General features: G+C 38.9%; 1 protein-coding gene across 1 annotated transcript in view; it reads right to left on the bottom strand.

The window, feature by feature from the left end:
- LOC127624152 (mRNA-capping enzyme-like) overlaps window positions 1–23,477 on the bottom strand; it is a 128,617-nt gene that overhangs the window by 87,666 nt on the left and 17,474 nt on the right. Inside the window, exons 5-8 of the mRNA XM_052098835.1 lie at window positions 21,188–21,263; window positions 12,227–12,482; window positions 11,315–11,424; window positions 7,269–7,370 (exon numbers count right to left, since the gene is read on the bottom strand). Of these exons, the coding sequence (XP_051954795.1) occupies window positions 7,269–7,370; window positions 11,315–11,424; window positions 12,227–12,482; window positions 21,188–21,263 (544 nt within the window). The remainder of the gene's footprint in view (window positions 1–7,268; window positions 7,371–11,314; window positions 11,425–12,226; window positions 12,483–21,187; window positions 21,264–23,477) is intronic.

The raw sequence follows: 23,477 nt of genomic DNA, 5'->3' as shown, positions 1-23,477 counted from the left end.
AACAAAATATACATGTACATTTAACAACAGCTGGATGGAAGAATTGAATTTCATATCCCGAAGCCATATCGACAATGCCCACGCCTTTTGCAATGTGTGTCACACTGATTTTAATATCGGACACGCTGGGAAAAATTATGTTAAATCACAACGGCACAATTTGTAAGTATTTAGCCTGCCTCTGCCATCCAGCACCCCCCTTCCCCTCTCCCGGATTTGTGTACCCAAATGTTGACAGATAACAGGCTGCGTGTGTTACATGACACGAGATTAAACAACTCGGGCAACGCAATGTCGGAGAGTACCTCCTACTCTGTATCGAGGAAATTTATCAGATTTCTGATCCCTCTGTCCTCAACTATGGAGAACAGCTGGTCATCCAGGACCATGAATTCCATCATTTTCCTCGTAATTGCTTTGGTATTTTCGCTGCTCATACCAAGGAATGATAGGAGAGGCTGCTGACTTTTGGCTGGCTCTGAGCTCTGGCTAGCTTTAGCCGCTTTCACTTTTTAGCTTCTTTAATAAAATGGGCATTTTCAGCTGGGTGATGGTGTTTTAAATGTCTAATTAGGTTTGTTGTTCCGAAAGTTATTGTGGTGGTTCCCCCGCGGTTTAATTATTCCACATTTCGAAGTTTATGTATTCTTCACTCACACAGTGAAGATCTTCCAAGCCAATGACATGTTTACGTGTGGCTGTGACGTTATTGCCTGCGCTGCTGGCAACAAAACGGACCGGCTTGGAATCGGTAAGACGTGAGGCTGACCGGCCGGTTACCGGTCCAGGCCGAGCATGCGGAAAATCGGCTAATTCCGGTCCCTGGCCGGTCGATCGGTGCATCTCTAAATGTAACTGTGGCAGGGTGGAGGGCGGGGCCGGGTCGTGATCATACACACCCGGTCCCTCATCAGGCTAATTAAGCCTTGGAGAGGGATAAAGGCCGATGGCAGACGGTGGTGCGACGAGAGCGAGATCGTTTACGGACATGTCCGTCATGTGTGTGTTTGTGTCTTTTAAGTTTCTCATTAAAATATTATTTATATCGTCAATCCGGTTCTCGCTTCCTCTTTTACATTGAATACGTTACAGTAACACTTACATAAGTAATGCAATTTTGAATGACATGGACTTCCATAAATAATGGACAAATGATTGACAAAGTTTTCCTCCTGTTCTGACTGGTTATGTTTGCTTTCATATATTCAAATGGATTACTTATCATTAGGCCTGTGTCCTGCTAAACTCATGTCATTCTTGTTCAAATAAAATGTTCAAACAAATGCATGCAGTTACAGTCTCCAGTTACTTTTATCACTTTTTGTGGGCTGGAAGATTTTGGCATGTGTAAATGATGAGTAGCTAACGACTTTGGAACACCACCAGCCACAGTGGGCAGTGAGCCAAAAGATAATGCCAAGCCCTGGATAGAAAGCATCCAAAAATATTGTTGCACTTACTATTTAACAATGAAATAAATACAATTCCTTGTCTGTCTTTTTCTCCTGCACTAGCTTCTATACTACTCTCGCAACTTTGAGAACTTAAGATATTATTGACTTTCGTACGACAAATTGCTTATGTTGCTCATTTGTTAGTCGCTTTGAATAAAAGCATCTGCTGCTAATGGCTAAATCTAAATTTAATCATTCCTAGTAACAGGTGCATACTATAATATGCATTTTAGCTTAGCATAAAGCTAAAGGTTTACATGACAATTTACACAAAGGTTTAAACATTCTTCCAACAAGATACATTTATTTGATAAGCAAAATGACTTCAGATAATAAAGTATTTTTTAAATAAATCTAAAACATTTTGTTTAAAAAAAAAATTACATTTAAATTTGCTATTGGCGTAAGAAATTTGATTCAAAGAGAAAACAAGTTTATTTTTCTTACCCCATTGGCAAATAGTTTTTTCTTGTTTTAGGCATAATCCCTACCATATTTTGTTACATTTCTCAGAAAACAAGACTTAATATCTTATGCCATTCTGCATCATGTTTTAAGAGTGTTTAGAAATGTATACAGGAAAATGAGGAAAAAAAACACTCAGAAACAAAAAGATTCTAATGCAACGCATCATAAGACAATGTTTCACAGCGGTTCAAAGCTCCTCGGATCACATCATTTATATTGATAAATGTTTTACCATTAAATGTTTGAATCAAGTAAACATTAAATGAATCAAAAGACAATAAAATAAATCCAAATACGTTTTGAATGTACATTTTTTTTTTCCCTTAACTGTTGTAGAATACCTAAAATAAAACCCATTATATGTACTCAGTTACTCCCCAACCCTGGTTAAGGCAACATTTGGTAATAACTTGAAGTGAATTGTTACCAAGGGTTGTCTTAAGAAAAGGTGTTTTTTTGCAACCGGCTAATGTCAAGATATGGCTTGGGTCCACCCTTCAATGTGATTTCACACATTTAATCGTTCCATCGAAGTGATCACATTTTGAAAACCGTAAACCTGGTCACTTAGAAATGAAATAGCATCACTTTCCTCAACAAGTCCCTTGATTTGAGGTATCACTCATGTCTATTGTACAAACAGTGTGGGGCGCTCATGAATATGTTTGTTAGTGTGTGACGATAATAGTGATACCTATAATAAAGAACAATACAGGATAACACTATAGCCAACATTAACAGAAGATTTCCCCTCAAGAAACAGAACATTACAGGTTAAATTGTAAGATTACATGCGGCAACAACATGAGAAAGAAAATGACATAAACAAGCCAGGCCAGATTTAGCAGCACTACACTGTTTATGAGCGGAAACTCATTGCTGAAAATGATATGCACTGATTAATAACAATACATCACAGAGGCATTTCACTGCGGGACTGATTAACACATTGATTAATGACTATGCTTTGATTAAGCAGTGTGGTTCATTTAGATCAGAAAAATGCAGATACATCATGTTAATAATGAATATATTTAGATAAAAAAAAACAAAGATTTAGTGCGAGTGCCTTTGATGGGTTTCATTCCAGAAACACGACTAGAGCGATAACACCATATAGAGCGATTACACCGTTTCCTGAAAGAGGCCCACAGATATTTGATATCACTGATGTCAAACCTGGCCTAACGCGGCAAGTTTGAGTATGCAAATGAAGGAATGCGACAACCGACATGAAGATTTTATGTGAATAACAACTTACATTTCACACTTCTTCACACAACAAAAGAAAGAAAGTCACATCAGTTTGGATCAGCTTGAGGGTGAGTAAATAATGGCAAAACTTTCATGTTTGGTCAAATTTCCATTTAATACTCCGCTGTGTAGTCATTATTACCGAGCACTGCTGGGTGTCTCCAGAGCAAAGCTATCAAAAATGCATGCTGGCTTACCACAGAACAAGATAATGGCCTTGTTAGAGCACATCTGCAGTTAAAGACATCCACAACATGCTTTCAACATCTCGGTCGTTGACTCAGGCATCTGTCCATTAAAGAATCACAGCCATTCATTTAAACTGGGTTTAGACAACATCGTTCATTCACTGCTGTCTGGACATGAAACATTGTACAAGGTGCCAGCTGTGGAGCCACTGAACTGATCGCTACAGTGGATGAGTGTGTAATGATGTTGAAGCAGACATTTTGATGCTAGTTTGAGCACATGAGACAGCAGGAGTAACTTTTCACATCATTACAGCAGACAAACTGAGGCGGAGCTGCCATTAGATGACCTTCACCATCATTAACGACCACTGTATGAGCACTACACTCTAGCATCTCCAAAAGAGCACTTGACAATTACAATGAATATTATTTGAAAGGGTTTAGGGAATCTGTATGTTTAAGCGAATTGAATTTAAAACCTTTTAAATGGCAATTAAAAAAATTGTGTTATGCTAATTACTAACAGTGGACACACTCCCGTCGTGTAATAACCCATAATCATCAACATTAGAACGAGGGTGAGAAAAAATTTATGTGCGAACACACTAAATCCAGCAGTGGGTTTGCATGAAAACTGTTAGTAAACAAGACCCAATGAAAGGTGACTTGGGGTGTACAGTATAAATCCTTCTGTGTTAAAGCAATATCACACTCGCAAGAGTGCTGTGTGGCCCTACATCAGCACGACTTGCGATTTGTTCGCAAGTGATCACAGCCGTGCTGATTTAGGGCCATACAGCACTCTTGCGAGTGTGATATTGCTTTTATACAACAGTTCAAAGAACAAGTAAATAGAAAAACATGAGGAAAAACTAAGGACTGTTTATGCATCTACTACTTTCTTAAGGTGCGTACACACTGCCAGCGACATCGCGCAAGACAGCGACTCAATACCATTCATTTTCAATGCGAGCACAGCGACTTCCGGCGACACGAGCTGTCGCGACCGTTGGCGCTAGATGTGGGCGTGTCCAGCGACGCAACAAAGTTGAGAAAAGTTCAACTTTGGAGCGACTAACGGAAGCGACAGCCAATAGGAGAGACGACGGGACAGCTCACGTGATCCTTCTCTCTCTCTCTCTCTCTCTCTCTCTCCTGCAGTAACGGAAAGATGGATGAAAGGCTAATTCTTGCTGTTAGAAATTTTCCAGTGCTCTATGATATGTCTCTTCCCACGTACAAGGACATTTTAAAGAAAAATACTGCGTGGAAAGGTGTATCTGAGATCGCGGGGATTTTATGGACCCAGACAGACCGACATTTGCATTTTCGCCGCAGATAAACAGCCACTCTGGCAAACAGCACGACTTGTTTATCATTCATCTTTGATATAAAGCATTTTATGTACTGATTCCATTTATATTTAGTCTTTTCCCTCCAAAATGTTTGTTTTTAGTGGCAAGAAAAGAGATTCGCTGTCAACAGCAATGGAATGACATCCGTGAATGTCATTTATAAACGTTACTAGGCAACCAGTAGTGGGAACACCCACTAGCGACTTCACCGCCAGCCACTGGCGACCTGCAGCGATAAAGTCGCTGGCAGTGTGTACGCAGCTTTAGGCCACGGATCAGGAACTTCCATTGCTAGTTCAAAAGATGTGCACAAGCCTCCGTTACAAATTCAAAAACATCACATCAGAGAAAGCGAATGAGATTGTATTATGATTACCTTATATTACAAGACTCCCAAGCAGTATTGTAGTGTTAGTGCGCTTGCTGAAGTTAATGGGAATTTTGGTCAAAAACAAACCCAATTCAAAAAAGATGGGCAAGTATAATAAAGGCGAATAAAAACAAAAAGGAGTGATTTGTAAATTGTATTCAACTTTTGCTATATTGAAAGCACTACACATTACATTATATTTGACCTTTTTTTTTTATTGTACAGTAATTTAAAATCAGCTGATTGCAACATGCTCCAAAAAAGTTGAGACAGGGTCAATTTAAGTCTAAATGAAATAAGGCGATGTGAAACAGGAGATGTTAAACAAGTGTGGCAATTATGTCACAGTACATAATGAGCCTCCAAAAACAGCCTAGACATTCAAGAGAAAGGATCATTTGAAACTTGTCAATTTTCCAACAGATGCTTTCAGCACTTTGAGAACAATGTTCCTCAAAGACAACTTGGAAGGATTTTGGGCATTTCAACCTCTACAGTGCACAATATATTTAAAAGATTCAAAGAATCTGGTCAAATCTCAGTGCTTAAAGTGCAAGAAGAAAACCACTTCTGAATGTGCGTGATCTCTGATCATGAAAATGGGCTTAGGATATCTTGAGTAAACCTTTGTTAGTCAACACCACTCACCGCTGCATCCACAGACACAAGTTAAGTCTTTACTATGTAAAGCAGAACCCATACATCAACACTGTCCAGAAGCGCTGCTGACTTCTCTGGGCTCGGTCTCATCTTAGATGGAAAAAAGAACAGTGGAACTGTGTGTTTCTTGGTCTGAAGAGTTCACATTTCAAAAAGTTTTTGAAAAACAAAGCTGTCGTGTTATCTGGGCCAAAGAGGAAAAGGGCCATCCAAGTTGTTATTAGCTAATTAGCATTAGCTGTTATTAGCATCAAAAGCCAGTGTCTGTATGGGCCAGGGGTGTGTCAGTGCCAATGGCATGGGTAACTTGCACATCTGTGAGACATTTTGGAGCATCCTATAATGCCATCCAGCACCATCTTTTCCAGGGATGTCCCTGCATTTTCCAGCAGGACAACTTCAATACTGCCCAGATTACAAGTGCATGGCTGTATGAGCAGAGCATGTGGGTGCTAGATTGGCCTGCCTGCAGTCCTGACCTGTCATCAATTGAGAATTTGTGGCACATTATGAAGCATATCATATGGCAATGAAGACCCCCCATACAATTGTGGAACTGAAGACCTACGAATGGGGGAAAATTCCAATATCCCAAAGTGTAGTGTAGAAGTAATCCGAGCAATCAGTGAGTGAGAGACAATGATGACGCTCGAGAAAAGAAACTGCTCGCTGACTGACTGACTCAATGCACGTCAAATTAAACTGGCTCATAACAAGTAACAATTTTCTTTGGTTACCACCTGCTGGCTAAAATCTTTAATGTCACAGGAAAGAATTAAAGACACATACTGTATCTAGCTCTTTTGCACATCAGTGCTGCTCTTTTACTTTAGTTTAGAATGTATACGAACACAAGCAGAGTGATACAAACAGTGAGAAGCATCTGATGACATCAGTACTCATGGGATGTCTCTCGTCCAATCAAATTTGAGGATCAGAACTAACTGTTGCTAACTTTAACCTTTGATTACATGTTTGACACTCTACTTTTGGACCAAACATCAATAGACCTTTTTCACATTTGCAGGTATGGAACACTTATTCTGAATACGTCAATTCTGGCAGAGTACATTTATAGAGCTGTGAATGGGAAACCAAAGCAATTATTATTATTGCGTTCTCATTTGCTCCAACAGCAAAAGAAAAAAAGGTATTATGTGTTCACAACTTTCCAAATGGGGGGACTACGGCAGTCAGAAGAAACAAAGATGCCAAATTTTCCATCACTCTCAATACAGCAGCTGTATTTTTTATTTTTTAAACAATGCCAATTACACAATTATGTTGAAAATTAAAAACTTTTAAAGATTTAGCCTACGCTGCTAAATAAGGTAGAAATGCATGATCACAGTCAATGGTTGCAAGTTAAACTGAAGAAAACAAATACAGTAAAATTTAGACAAAATAATGTTAGTAGCCAGTGTGCAGGTACCGAATTCACTCTACAGTTTCAACTATTTTAAGTATGGACTTGGTAATTAATTACCAGTACTGTGACATCAGTTATTGTACTCACCGTGTCCCGTCTGCCTTCCAGCTGACCTTATACACATTCTGCTCTAACAGACGTATATTCCTGCGGTCCATCGACACAGGCTGAGCACCAGGAAACCCAGATCTGACAAACACAAACAAACAACAATAATGTAATTTCAGGACACAAATTACACACAGAGTTTTTATTCATCTACTTATCGATGACAAGACACGTGGGTGCTGTTTTCAGCAGGCACATTGTAAGTAGATAATCTGATTCCATTTTTAGAAGTATTCAACAATTTGTAGTGCTGGCTGCATTTGTCAAGTTCACCTTTCTGCACTGTGACCAAACTTATTAGAAAACGATCAAACTAATATATTTTTTCTCTAATTATTGGAAAATATAAGTTTATCAATAACTACAAACCAAGATTTATTGCCAAACTAGCTAGCCTCTACTGAGTGATGTAGATAAGTGCAGTCATGGAACTCTACATGGCGCAAGCTGTTGGTCTTTGAACTAGTAATCTGTTAGCCAACTGGCTCACACACTCCATGGTGCATGCCGATATGGTCCATTGACATGTAATCTGTTAGCCAATCAACTTGGTTACATGTATTTGTAACATTTAAATTGCTCAGTTTTTATGTATTTAATTATTTTATTTTTTTTATTTTTTTTGCTCCATGGTAAAACACAAAACATTTCATTTTCTTCTTTACATAATTTAAATTCCCATGTGCAAAAGTGAGCAGAAAGAAGATAAAATCTTATAATATCTGTTCCCTATTCCAAAATACAAAATAACTTTCTTAAGCAGCTTACAGCCAAAATTACACTGACAAAAAACAATGTTGGTTTAAATAACAGCAATTCATGCAGTATAAAAAAGCAGGCAATGCCCAGACAGCAAAACAACATTTTTGCAGATGAACCTGTTTCACTGCAGAGAGCTACAAGAGTTTTGTCTCTGAAACCCTCCTCCTCGCCAGCACCAATTCTCTAGATCTGCTTTGAGGGGATTAACAGCAGCAGCATCAGGAGTATAGCAGATCTAGACCGCCAAGAACAAACCTTCCAACTTGTCATAAACATTATACATTTTTAGTTTTGAGTTGTCATGACTGAATTTATTTGAGGATAAATATTCAACTCTGTTAATTGTGACCATGCGACCATCTATAAAATTCAATAGATTTCAATGTTAAAAATATCATTTTAATAATCATTTTTTTATTTCTAAATAAATAACTTTTATTTTATTTATTTTTTGTTAGATTTATTTAAAGTTCATTGCTAGAAAAAAATAGCACACCAAAAGGGTTTTGTACTGTATGTCTAAATGTTTGGTAAAAAACTACAAACCTAATTATATTAAAGCTTAACTTTTGCGGTGTTAAAACACTTTCTCCGATCCCAGCTTTATACTGTATGCAGAGACAACTTTAAGTAAGCCAAATTTTAGGTTAATTTTCTCAAAAACAGTAAACAATACATCTCTCCTGTCCCAAATTGATGTGGGCTTGCGGTCTTGTGGCCTGTGTAAGGGTGTAACGGTCCCATTTGACATTTTAGATCTCAGAAGGGTGCTCGAACGCACCTTTTGCGCCCTCCACGTGCCCTTCTGCGGCCTGCATCAGTGCAAGCTTATCCTCATGATCAATCACAACAGACTGGAGTTTCCGAGCTGGAGGAAAATTCATGGCAGACGAGGTGATATCAAGTGCGGATTTAATATTGATTTCAATAAATGTTTTCTCTGATTGTCTACAACAGATCTATCTCTTTTTTAAAGGGAATATTCAGGGTTCAATACAAGTTAAGCTCAATCGACAGCAGTTTACCAGAGATAGCATTGCTCTTAGACAAGATATAGCTCTTTTTTTTTAGATTCTATTGAATAGTTTTTCTTGGCAAAGTTTTGTGCTCATAAAAGCAACTTAAAACTAAACCTTTGCTATAATTGTTTCAAAGAGGGGTTTAATATTATTGTGAGTCTCTAAATACTAAGACACGCGGGAGTATGCTTCTGCACGTAGCTGCAGCTGGCAAGATAAATTATGCAAATAGCAATGTTTGGTCTACCTGCAATATTTAACCTGAAGAAGCGTGGCTGTGTATATAAATATAATGATTTCTACAATCTTCAGCAGTGTGGGATGCATGTTTTCTTTTCTATGAATTTGACTTTTTTTAAGCACCTGCATAAAACCAGGTATCCGAGTCATGTTTATTTGTTCTCTAAATAATAAAAAAGATGGGGTTTTGTTGTTGTTGTTACTTGATCGCTTTATTTGACAGTATTTCATGATTAAATCTTGTAATGGCATGAATTGGTGGTGGAAATACCTGTTTGCTTGGAAGACTGTTTATTTTTGCCATTCCATTCGGTACCGCATAAATTACACACTTCAGCTTTAAAGGGATCACGACTTCCTTTTTTTTTTTTTTTTTTTTAATAAATGTTCCTCGAGGTGAACTTATAATATTAGTTACGTTTACTAGCACTAATGCACATGATCATTTTTCACCCTCATTCTGGCGCTCTGTCAGAAATGCTCGGTTTTGATGCTGATTCTCCTTTAAGACTTGACGGTAAACGGCCACTGATCTTATTGGCTCTCTGCTCTAGACCGACATGCTCTATCTTGCATCTCACTGCTCACCGCTGCTGGGCGGGCTACAGAAGTGATTAAAGGTAAAGTAGGCTTTGATGTGTCTTTGTGGAGGTGGTCAGATGCAAATATATACCACAGTGTTACATCACAATGTCACGGAATTAGAGAACAATTCGTTTGGCAGCTTTCAACGAATGCTCTTTTTGCAGTAAGGACACGAGTTCTGAAACTTAAGAGCATATTTTTATTGTACAATGACCTCTTAAATGTCAAAAGATCAAGGAAAATTTTATTCCTCACGTCACGACCCCTTTAATAAAAAATAAAAACATTACAAATTCCTTTTTTACATTAAGAGTTTCAGTCCATGTTTTGTACCCAATAATCACTTTTCCACAGCATGTTACGGTTCGACTCGCCTCAACTCTACTCGCTTTACTTTTCGGCGCTGCAGTTTAGTGCCACCTCAATGTGGGTGTGATTATAGGCTGATTGTCATAGTTGCATCGCCTCTACAGCTGTGACATCATCTTAAACACGACACAAACTGACCAAAGTAATAACATGACCACTAGCTGTTAGCTACAAGCTCATTGTGCAGCATAAAGCAGTTGTTGCATGGTAATTTTACACAAGTGTAACAGTTAAATTGGCCTGGTTGTTTTAGAAGCAAGCTTCCAGTAGCTGGTCAACTAAATGAAGTGAAGCTTTCAAGCAGAGTATAGAGTTAATGTAACATGCCATTCTCCATCGTGGATCATTGCCAGTCCAGGGCATTCTCCCTTCCATTGCTCGCCGTTGAGATAGTGTCCACTTCCACCACTTCCACTTTTCCTTGGTTCTGTAGTCACTTTTACGTTTTTGTTGATAGCCGTGTGCAGCCAACAGCTGAGACACTTCCTGAGAGACATTTTTGTTTCGCTCATCACTAACGAGTGGACCGCCTGCACCTCGTTTATTGAACACGTTGTGGTTTTACGCACAGCCATGTCTTATTTCACAATTTGAAAATCACGTGAACAAATGAGACTGCTATCGCTGTTGCTAACTTGAAAACTAGCGGGTTGATGTCGCGTGTCGGAAATCCAGTGGCGTTGGTAGTGACGATTCTTCCTGACCAATCAGTGAACTGCAGGATTTTGACGTCACATTTAGTATCGGCTCCGCTCACTTGGAACCTCGGCCGAGGTGGTACTAAAAATGTATCAGGTACCAGGTACAATCCACAGTGGAAAACCCAAAAGAGTCGAGTTGTACTGTGCAGTGGAAAAGGCCCATATATGTGATGTACACACATCAACTGTATGATTATGATTTACAGGCCTCACGATTTAAACCAAAGTTTCTATTTCACACATCAGTCACACAGGCTCACAGCAGGAAGGCATCCATATGCGATAAAACACACTTACCCACACATGCAAACACACACATACACACACACACATACACGCGCACACTCACCTGTCCCACTCAGAAAACTCCTGGCATTTTCGCTGGATCTCGCCGAGTGTGGGTTGTGACGTGACTTGAAAGACTCCTTTGACAGACACCCCCTCCAGAAACACAGCCCCCTGAGACACAACATACATAAACAACACTTCAGACTGCCTGTCATGTCACTAACTGCATAGATCATGACTGACATTCACAATTGAATGTAACATGATGCCCACAATACTAAAAGCAATGTCCCTGGTATTAAACAATCGAATGCATATGTGCAGCATTTGTGCCATGCTGTCAATTACTACAGAAAACTCATGCCCCAGTATGCATAAATGACTGAAAAAATGCATTTAAAGTAATAAACTTATAATGGAAGTCTATAGAGCATGCGAGCAGCACCACAAATAAATGTTTCAAACATGTAATTCACACTGTTAGTGTGTGATAGACTTACATATATGTGCTTTACTATAAACACAATTTTTGTTTGTGTTTACAAACAGAGATAGGTCATAATTATTTTCTGTAGTCAGCTACTTTTTATGCAGTCATTTTTAGATTTAAAATGTCAGAGATTAAGCATATGGGAAATTTTACCGTGAATAGCAACTGACATTTTGGTCTGTTCCTTACATAAAACTATCGTTTGAATTCAGAAAACTTGATATACAGCACATGATGTGTATGAACTACTTTTATAGTGCTTTTTGGAGTTTGAAAGATGTGGTCACTATTATCCACGGACAATAACACCACAAGTTTTGAAAAAACCTGTACTTGGAAGTACAGATTTTTAATTCCTTGTGTTATCCAATCCTTTAAGTGGGATTTTCCTTTCAGAGTATAAATAAAGGACTTCAAACCAACTGAATTACAACTAGCAGAAGCTTCAAGTGATGAAATGTTGATATGAGTTTGATTACTCGCCAGTTTAAGTCGTTCCTTCTTCTTCTTTTTGCCGTGAGTGGAGTGTGAGGAGCTGGGCTCTGCCGCCTGAGTGATGGCGTTCCCATCATCATCCACACCTTCATCCTCCTCTTCCTCAAAGCACCACTCAGGGAGGGTAGGCGCAGGTGGGGCGTCCTCTACATCACCATAGCGACGGAAGAGCTCCTTCAGATAGTCTCCTTTATAGATTCCCGGTGCCCGAGCCTGAGCAAACGCTGCAACCGCGGCTTCAATACTAAGATGACAAAACACACAATCACTTACCACTGTGATTTCTGTGTTTCAGAATAGACTGCATTCCTCACCCATCAGAAACAGATGAGCAATTAGATTATTTGCAAATGCAACAACAGCACTGGAAGTATAGAAGAACAGGAGTGCAAAACATTCTTGACACCAGTAGATTAAAAGTTGCTGCCAAAATAAACATTTTAAATTAAAAGTAAAACAAATATATATATATATACAGTGGGTACGGAGAGTATTCAGACCCCCTTAAATTTTTCACTCTTTGTTATATTGCAGCCATTTGCTAAAATCATTTAAGTTCATTTTTTTTCCTCATTATTGTACACACAGCACCCCATATTGACAGAAAAACACAGAATTGTTGACATTTTTGCACATTTATTAAAAAAGAAAAACTGAAAAATCACATGGTCCTAAGTATTCAGACCCTTTGCTGTGACACTCATATATTTAACTCAGGTGCTGTCCATTTCTTCTGATCATCCTTGAGATGGTTCTACACCTTCAATTGAGTCCAGCTGTGTTTGATTATACTGATTGGACTTGATTAGGAAAGCCACACACCTGTCTATATAAGACCTTACAGCTCACAGTGCATGTCAGAGCAAATGAGAATCATGAGGTCAAAGGAACTGCCTGAAGAGCTCAGAGACAAAGTTGTGGCAAGGCACAGATCTGGCCAAGGTTACAAAAAAAAATGTCTGCTGCCCTTAAGGTTCATAAGAGCACAGTGGCCTCCATAATCCTTAAATGGAAGATGTTTGGGACGACCAGAACCCTTCCTAGAGCTGGCCGTCCGGCCAAACTGAGCTATCGGGAGAGAAGAGCCTTGGTGAGAGAGGTAAAGAAGAACCCAAAGATCACTGTGGCTGAGCTCCAGAGATGCAGTCGGGAGATGGGAGAAAGTTGTAGTAAGTCAACCATCACTGCAGCCATCCACCAGTCGGGGCTTTATGGCAGAGTGGCTCGACGGAAGCCTCTCCTCAGTGCAAGACACATGAAAGCCTGCATGGAGTTTGCTAAAAAAAACACCTGAAGGACTCCAAGATGGTGATAAATAAGATTCTCTGGTCTGATGAGACCAAGATAGAACTTTTGGCCTTAATTCTAAGCGGTATGTGTGGAGAAAACCAGGCACTGCTCATCACCTGTCCAATACAGTCTCAACAGTGAAGCATGGTGGTGGCAGCATCATGCTGTGGGGGTGTTTTTCAGCTGCAGGGACAGGACGACTGGTTGCAATCTGGTTGAAAGATGAATGCAGCCAAGTACAGGGATATCCTGGACGAAAACCTTCTTCAGAGTGCTCTTGACCTCAGACTGGGCCGAAGGTTCACCTTCCAACAAGACAATGACCCTAAGCACACCGCTAAAATAACGAAGGTGACAACAACTCCGTGACTGTTCTTGAATGGCCCAGCCAGAGCCCTGACTTAAACCCAATTGAGCATCTCTGGAGAGACCTGAAAATGGCTGTCCACCAACGTTTACCATCCAACCTGACAGAACTGGAGAGGATCTGCAAGGAGGAATGGCAGAGGATACCCAAATCCAGATGTGAAAAACTTGTTGCATCTTTCCCAAAAAGACTCATGGCTGTATTAGATCAAAAGGGTGCTTCTACTAAATACTGAACAAAGGGTCTGAATACTTAGGACCATGTGATATTTCAGTTTTTCTTTTTTAATAAATGTGCAAAAATGTCAACAATACTGTGTTTTTCTGTCAATATGGGGTGCTGTGTGTACAATAATGAGGAAAAAAAATGAACTTAAATGATTTTAGCAAATGGCTGCAATATAACAAAGAGTGAAAAATGTAAGGGGGTCTGAATACTTTCCGTACCCACTGTATATAAAATTCAATATTAATTAAAATCACACAAAACAATTCAATTTTTTTTCAGATGGTTACTATAGATTCAGCTATCTACAATAAAGAAAACATAAGTAATGTACGAGCAATTATGAGATATGACTAGCGAGTTATAAAGACAACATGTTTACATCACCACAAGAGTACAATGTGAGGAAAATTTCGATTCAGAATGAAATCTGAATTAATTTTTTTCTTATGGTATATCCTGAGCTACACTGAAGGAAAATGACTAGTAACATTTACTTCATTTTTATTTCATAAGTTTTTGCACATAGTTATTCTAAGAAAATTGTAATCGTATAAAATTACGTAAAATCTACTACATGACATAATAATGAATAAAGTGAGTAAATTGAACTTAAATATTTTAACTTAATACTCAGAACACAACATGGAAAATATCCCAGCCATTGCATGTTTTAGCTATTTTCAACCAATGACATGATTCATTAAATGGTAAATGGTCTGCACTTTACACTGCGTCTTATTCACCAATTTACGCACACATCCACACACCAATGACGGCAGAGCTCTCATGTAAGGCGCTAGCCTGCCATTGGGAGCAACCTGGGGTTCAGTGTCTTGCCCAAGGACACTTCGGCATGTGGAGTCATGTGGGCCAGGAATCGAACCACCAACCCTGCGATTAGTGGCCAACCCGCTCTACCACCTGAGCCACAGCCGCCCCATTAAACTAGGTGAAGTATTGTTGTTTCTTCATACAGACAGCATTTGTACGATAGGGACATTTCAAGACACGCACATAGGAAATACAGTTGTCAATCCCAAACACTGACTGTGTCATAGCCATAGAGCAGTCAAATCAGGAGAGAAAGTGTTTGGATTTAAAAACTGAAGAGTAACTTCTCATAAGAAGTGCTCTTGTAGAGCGTGCTGTTGATCAGTTGGTTTTGTTTTGGGACACAGATTTTACATTGGACTTCAAGTAGTGACCTAACACAGCAGCAAACCTATTTATCGTACAAAAGGTAACAAAAATGTACTAATAATCCAACACTAAAGTATATAAATATCACCATGAACTGCATAGGCCCAATGTACAAAATTATTAGCACGATGACACAGGGTTAATAGGTAATAATTCACTGAATAAGACATATTGTGATTTGGAAGTTAATTCATATTTAAAATCTATGTTGTATTTTAGCTTTCGTTTTGTTCATGTTTTTTTAGAATGAGTGCATTTCATGCAACCTGTCCATGTTGGCATCGGTCTAATTCGACTAGATTCTACCAAGTGACAGATGAATTTAAGCCGAAATACTGTAGAGTTTGGTTGGATGTATGGCCTTTGACGTCAACAACAAAATATATGGGAAGCGTTTTCCCTTCTCTTATAAAAATCAATTTAATTATGCATGGTTGTACTCCGATCAGCCACAACATCAAAACCACCTCTCTAATATTGTGTAGGTCACCCTCGTGCCACCAAAATATTCGGAGATGTTATTCTTCTCACCACAATTGTACAGCGCTACCATAGAGTTACCATAGACGTAGTCAGTTTGAACCAGTCTGGCCATTCTCTGTTGACCTCCCTCATAAATTAGGCGTTTCCATCTGCAGAACTGCTCCTCACTGGACATTTTTTGTTTTTGGCTCCATTTGAAGTCAATTCTAGAGATTTTTGTTTGTGATAATCCCAGGAGATCAGCAGTTACAGAAATACTCAAACCAGCCCATCTGGCACCAACAATCATCCATGCGATTATCTAATCAGCCAATCGTGTGGCAGCAGTGCAGTGCAGTGCATAAAATCACGCAGATATGGGTCAGAGCTTCGGTTAATGTTCACATCATCCATCAGAATGGGAGGAAAATGTGATCTTAGTGATTTGGAGCATGGTATGATTTTTGGTACCAGACGGGCTGGATTGAGTATTTTTTAACTGCTGATCTCCTGGTATTTTTATGCAGAAGAGTCTCTAGAATTTACTCCAAATGGTGCCAAAAACAAAAACATCAAGTGAGTGGCAGCTCTGTGGAAGGAAATGCCTTGTTTATGAGAGCGGTCAACAGAGAACGGCCAGACTGGTTTGAACTGAGAAAGTCTACGGTAACTAAGAAAACCGCTCTGTATAATGGTGGTCAATAGAATAGCATCTCAGATTGCTTTTCTGAGATGCAGGTTGGTGCTGTTTTGGAGGCACAAGGGGGACCTACACAATATTAGGCAGATGGTTTTAATGTTGTTGCTGATCGGTGTATATTAGTTGCATTCTATTATTTGCATTCAGTATTGCTTTTCCCTGCTGTCCGTGACCCAATCAAAACAGATGTTAGCAGTTTTCAAGTCACAACAAACTAGTTGGCAACAACTGTTGTAGATATGACAACATTCATGTCAGCAGGATAATTTTCCAGTGTTTGGTCAGAAGACAACTTTGGGCACAATATATTGATGCGTTTTGTCAAGCACAATGTCGGCTCATTAAATTTTTTAGGGATGTGCTACGGTCAGTATTGGAAGCACTGGCTCGACACAGATCAATTCCATTTGATTTCTCTTAACATTTTTCAGCTTTCCAGAGATGCCTTCTAACCCCCAGTGAGCAAGCCATGTGGAACAATGCCAAACATAAGAATCTTAAATGCACTGCCAACACAACTAAGAGCTGTCTGGAGCAGAAGTCTGCAGAGTCTACACTTACAGTCAAAAGATGGACCAACTGCCTCCTGTCCGATTTCTTCTATTTTTGTGTATTTTTAATACTAAATTGATTCTGACCTTCAAACGAGATATAACATAAAACAAAGACAACCGAGTAAACACATAACACAGTTTTCAAATATATATATATATATATATATATATATATATATATATATATATATATATATATATATATATCAAACAGCTATATCACCCATGTGAGAAACTAACTGCCCCCTTTAACTTAATAGCTGGTTGTGCCACCTTTAGCAGCAACAACTGCAACCAAATGCTTCCAATAACTGGAGATCAGTCTTTCACTGAATTTTGTCCCACTCCTGCCACAGCATCTCAATCAGGTTTAAGTCAGGACTTTGACTAGGCTTCAAAACTTAAATTTAGCATCTTTTGAGCCATTCAGATGTGGAATTACTCCTACCCTGCTTGCCAAAAGTTTGGAATAATGTACAGATTTTTTCTCTTATGGAGAGAAATGTATACTTTTACTCACCAAAGTGGCATTCAACTGATCACAATGTATAGTCAGGACATTAATAATGTGAAAAATTACTATTACAGTTTGAAAAAAATAAATCAGAACTTCATAAACTACTTCAATGAGTAAAAAATCCTCCATGTGCAGCAATGACAGTTTTGCAGATCCTTGGCATTCTAGCTGTCAGTTTGTCCAGATTCTCAGGTGACATTTCACCCCACACTTCCTGCAGCACTTGCCATAGATGTGGCTGTCTGCTGGGCACTTCTCACGCATCTTACAGTCTAGCTGATCCCACAAAAGCTCAATGGGTTAAGATCCATAACACTCTTTTCCAATTATCTGTTGTCCAATATCTGTGTTTCTTTGCCCACTCTAACATTTTATTTTTCTGTTTCAAAAGTGGCTTTTTCTTTGCAATTCTTCCCATAAGACCTGCACCCCTGAGTCTACTCTTTACTGTTGTACATGAAACTGGTCTTTAGCGGGTAGAATTCAATGAAGCTGTCAGTGGAGGACATGTGAGGCGTCTATAGAGACTCTGATGTACTTATCCTCTTGTTTAGTTGTACATCTGGCCTTCCACATCTCTTTATGTCCTTGTTAGAGACAGTTGTGCTTTGTCTTTGAAGACTGTAGTGTACAACTTTGTATAAAATCATCAGTTTTTTGGGGGCAATTTCAAGCATTATACAGTCTTCATTCCTCAAAACAATGATTGACTGACAAGAAAACTGTCTTTTCTGCCATTTTTGACCTAATACTGACCATAAAACATGCCAGTCTATTGCATACTGTGGCAACTCAAAAACAAAGACAATGTAAAGCTTCATTTATCAAACCAAATAGCTGTTTGATGTAATGGCAAGTGATTTTCTAGTACCAAGTTAGCAATTGATAGCATGATTACTCAAGGATAAGGTGTTGGAATGATGGCAAATGGGGCCTGTCAAGATTTGATAGGTAAATCCAGTTGCACTTGAGTGACCGGACGTTCTTCATGTTTCCCTCAATTATTGCAAGTCGCCTGTACCTGAAGCAGAAAGCATCCCCAAACCACAGATGTAACGGTACACCTGTCTTCCAAACAATTCCACTTTCGACTCATCAGTCCACAGAACATTCTCCCAAAAGCTTCGGGGACCATCAAGGTGTGTTTTGGCAAAATTCAGACAAGCCTAAATGTTCTTCTGGGTTAGCAGTGGTTTTTGCCTCCATGGATGGCATTTTTGACCAGTGTCTTTCTGATAGTGGAGTCATGAACAGTGACATTTACTTATACGAGAGAGGCCTACAGACCCTTGGATGTTGTCCTTGGCTTTTTTGTGACTTCCTGGATAAGTCATCGCTTTGCTCTTGGAGGAATTTTGGAAGGTCGGCCACTTCTGGGAAGGTTCACTACTCCATTTGGAGATAATGGTTCTCACTGTGGTTCTTTGGAGTCCCAGAGCCTTTGAAATAGCTTTGCAACCCTTCTCAGACTGATGGATATTCAATCACCTTTTCCTCATCATTTCTTGAATTTCTTTTGACCTTGGCATAGTGTGCTACTGGGTGAGACCTTTTAGCCAACTTGTTGCTGCTGAAAAAGTTCTATTTATGGGTAGATTTGATTGCGATCAGTAATCAGGCCTGGGTGTGTCTAGTCCAGCTGAACCCCATTATAAATTCATAGAATTGGGGATTTAGTAAGTAAGGGGCAAATACTTTCACACAGGCCAAGTTGGTATTGGATAACTTTCTTTCTTTAATAAATAACATAATAATTTAAAAAAATATATTTTGTGTTCACTCAGACTGTCTTTGTTTATGTTCGATTTTGTTCGAATTTTTGAAACAATTTAGTATGAGATATACACAAAACCAGAAGAGATCAGGATGGAGGCAAATACCTTTTCACAGTGAAGGGTGAGGGTTGAAATCCCTTGTCTCTTCAGTTATATCGATACATAACAACAGAACTGTAATATGTTGTCATATAATTCCCATTTTTAATAATATGTTTTAATAATGCGCCCTAAGTCCTCGTGGTGGCATATTGACTCTCCTCAATCCGGTTGGCAGAGGATGAATCTCAGTTTCCTCCGCATCTGAGACCGTCAATCCGCACATCTTACCACGTGGCTTGTTTAGCGTATTACCACAGAGACCCAACACGTGAGGAGGCTTCACTATAATCTCCGCAGTATCCACACACTACACACCATGCTCCCCACCGAGAGCAAGCACCACATTATAGCGACCACGAAGAGGTCCTACCTAGCAACCAGGCCAATTGGTTGCTTAGGAAGCTTGACTGGAGTGACTCATCACGCCCTGGATTCGAACTTGCGACTCCACGTGTGGTAGTCAGCGTCTTTATTTGCTGAGCTACCCAGGTCTTGCTGGTGGGTCTGTCTTTAAAGGTTTTTAAATTATCGTTAATAATCAATTCCCCTTTAGAAATATTTAATGGGATTCAACTTCGAGAACCAGAATTTTGTACTGGATTATCCAGTTCTAGCAAAAAACACAGACAGAAAAAACAATAATTGCTGTATAAGGAATGTTCCAGGTTCACCAAATCAAAAACGTGCATTGACGAGCTTTACAATAGAATTCTATTGTGCAAATGTACAACAATGTGGGACGAGTTCAAATTCTTTTTAGTGATTATCGACACTATATAGCTTAACTTGTACTGAACCTGGAACTTTAAAAGGAAGCACAAATGTTAATAAATTAAATAAAATACATGAAAATAATTAGCACAAAGAATTTCCACATGTGGCTCTTTACATTTTTGCACTTTCGCATGAATGTTTGAGCCCTGCAGTTGTTTCGAATGGGAGTGTTATAATTTAGCTACAAATACTAAATAATAATTTAAAACTGCCACGATGCTTTTTGCTTTTGTTCGAAAGCTTGTTTTTGAGTGTCAGGTGATGCTTCTTGTGCCAATGCTAACAGAGGTCTTAAAACTCACTCACTTGTACTGTTGTCATTAAAGAGATAGTTCACCAAAAAATGAAGACTCTCTCATTAATTACTCGACTACATAATGTCAATAATTTTTTCAATAAATTGTGCTGTCCTATAATCATCTTTCAATATGGAATTAATACAATCATTTAAAATAAACGAGAGGTGAGTATTTAAGTTGGCATTTGCCAGTACTGGTTTGTGCTATTCTGGTCTCTCAGGATTTTACCCACGATTTACTGACGGTTGAGTCTTGAACATTGACCTCAGGCCATATAAGTAAAGCTGGAACTGCTATTCATGTTTTTTTAATGTGCTCTCATCAAAATTTTAGCAGATGGCTTCAAGGAAGTTCTACTACTGTGGCAAGCGCTTCCATTTATAGATTACAGCTTTAGAGTTTGCAGGAGTCTCAGAGCCTTAGAAATGACTTCATAACCTTTTCAGCAGTTCAACAAAACAGCAGTAAAAAAAAAAGAAAAGATAATTCACAATTGTATCAAAACATGGGAATTACCATATGGGTATGTAATATATAAGCAACTGTTTTCATTGAATTAAAAAAACAACTTTGAGACAAAGAGTATATTTATAATGTGAAATAAAATTACTCATACTGCGAAATAAGGTATACTTTTAGCATGTGTTCATTGGGTGAGTGCATGCATGCATGTTATTGTACCTCCAGTCCATTTTCTCCACCAGGTAGGCACATATTAAAAAGCCTGTGCGGTTGAAGCCATGTGTGCAGTGAATGCCTGGGGAAAACACAACACAGCTGAATCACACAATATTCACATAAACCACCTACATACCAAACCAAACGTTGAGACTCTGGCCCTTTGTACGTTTTTAATATCTCACTATTATTGAATACTTATGTAGTAGTATAACTGTCTATGGGCAGAAATGGTACACTGGCTTCTACAGTGCTGTGAAAAGTATTTGCTGAAAAAGTATCCTGATTCTTCCATTTATTGTGAATTTTACATACTACATTGTTTTAGATCTTCAAATGAGATGTAACATAAATCAAAGGCAACCTGAGCAAACACAAAATACAGTTTTAAACATATATTTTTTTATTGAAGCAAAAAAGTTATCCAACACCTATAATCACCCATGTGAAAAACTAACCTAATGGCTGGTTGTGCCACCTTTAGCAGCAACAAATGCAACCAAATGCTTCCGATAACTGGAGATCAGTCTTTCACACCGCTGTGGTAGAATTTTGTCCCACTCTTTTTTTGAGAAGTGCTTTAGTTCAGCCACACTGGAGGGTTTTTGAGCATGAACTGCCCATTTAAGGTAATGCCACAGCATTTCAATCAGGTTCAAGTCAGGACTTTGACTAGGCCACTCCAAAACATTAACATTGCTTCTTTTGAGCCATTCAGAGGTGGACTTACTCCTATGCTTTGGATTACTGTATGCGCTTGAGCTTCAACTCATGGACTGATGACCGGACGTTCTCCTTTAGGATTTTTTTGGTAGAGAATTAATGTTTCCCTCAGTGAATGCAAGTTATCCTGAAGCTGCAAAGCATCACACTACCACCACCATGGTTGACCGTAGGTATGATGTTCTTTCTGTGGAATTCTGTGTTTGATTTACACCAGCTGTAACGGGACCAGTGTCTTCCAAACAGTTCCACTTATGACTCATCAGTCCACAAAACATTCACCCAAAAGATTTGAGGATCATCAAGTGTATTTTGGCAAAATTCAGATAAGCCTTAATGTTCTTCTGGGTTAGCAGTGGTTTTCACCTCACCACTCTTCCATGGATGGCATTTTTGGCCAGTGTCTTTCTGATAGTGGTGAACTTTATTGATGCGAGAGAGGCCTGCAGATCCTTGGATGTTGTCCTTGGCTTTTTTGTGACTTCTGTACGAGTCGACGCTGAGCTCTTGGAGGAATTTTAAAAGGTCAGCCACTTCTGAGAGGGTTCTCTACTGTCCATTTGGAGATAATGGCTCTCACTGTGGTTCTTTGGAGTCCCAGAGCCTTTGAAATAGCTTTGTAACCCTTCCCAGACTGATGCATTTTAATGACCTTTTTCCTCAATTTCTGGAATTTATTTTCACCTTGGCATAGTGTGCGAACTATGCCAGGGTGAGAACTTTTAGCCAACTTCACGCTGCTGAAAACTTCTATTTAAGTGTTGATTTGATGGCTAGCAAATGGTCTGGGTGTGTCTAGTCCAGCTGAACCCCATTATGAATGCAGTTTCATAGATTTGGGGATTTCCTAAATAAGGTGGCAAATACGTTTTCATACAGGCCCAGTTGTATTGGATAACTTTTTTGCTTCAATAAACAACATTATCATATAAAAACTGTATTTTGTTTACTCAAATTGCCTTTGTTTTATGTTCGATTTTGTTTGAATTTTTGAAACAATTTTGTATGAGATATACACAGAAGAAATTATGATAGGGCAAATACTTTTTCACAGCACTGTATAATTATGCTGTGATAATTAATGAGAGAACAAAAAATGTATAAAAATAGTATTAATACACAGCTCTCTAGAACACGTCACGCGATAACGCTATTGTGCTACCGTTGCTTTGCCAACTAACATCTTAGTACCCTTAAGGTTTGTGTTTTCTGATTTGAAATGCATCTTTATTTTTCCTACAATGAAACTGCAATGCTCTCCAGGTAGATCTCGGATTATAATGGTTTCCAAGCATATCTCTGTGTGTGTGTGTGTGTGTGTGTGTGTGTGTGTGTGTGTGTGTGTGTGTGTCTTTCAAAAGAGGGGGCAAGTCTAATTAAACAGCTAATCTTGTTGATGTTCTAGAATTACTAATAATGCTTACAGCAGCTTTAACATATATTTTTCCTATAGCTTGCATTCTAGTGGTCGACCAATATATCAACAAGGCCTATAGGTCACCCAATATCCCTTCTTATTAAATTATTGGTTGATAACTTTTCCCATTTGCCAAATTAGTGTCCCACACCA

This window comes from Xyrauchen texanus, chromosome 30 (genome assembly GCF_025860055.1).
Source record: "Xyrauchen texanus isolate HMW12.3.18 chromosome 30, RBS_HiC_50CHRs, whole genome shotgun sequence".
In the NCBI taxonomy this organism is placed as follows: domain Eukaryota; kingdom Metazoa; phylum Chordata; class Actinopteri; order Cypriniformes; family Catostomidae; genus Xyrauchen; species Xyrauchen texanus.
The sequence above is the reverse complement of the archived record's forward strand: the minus strand, read 5'-3'. Positions and strand labels throughout refer to the sequence as shown.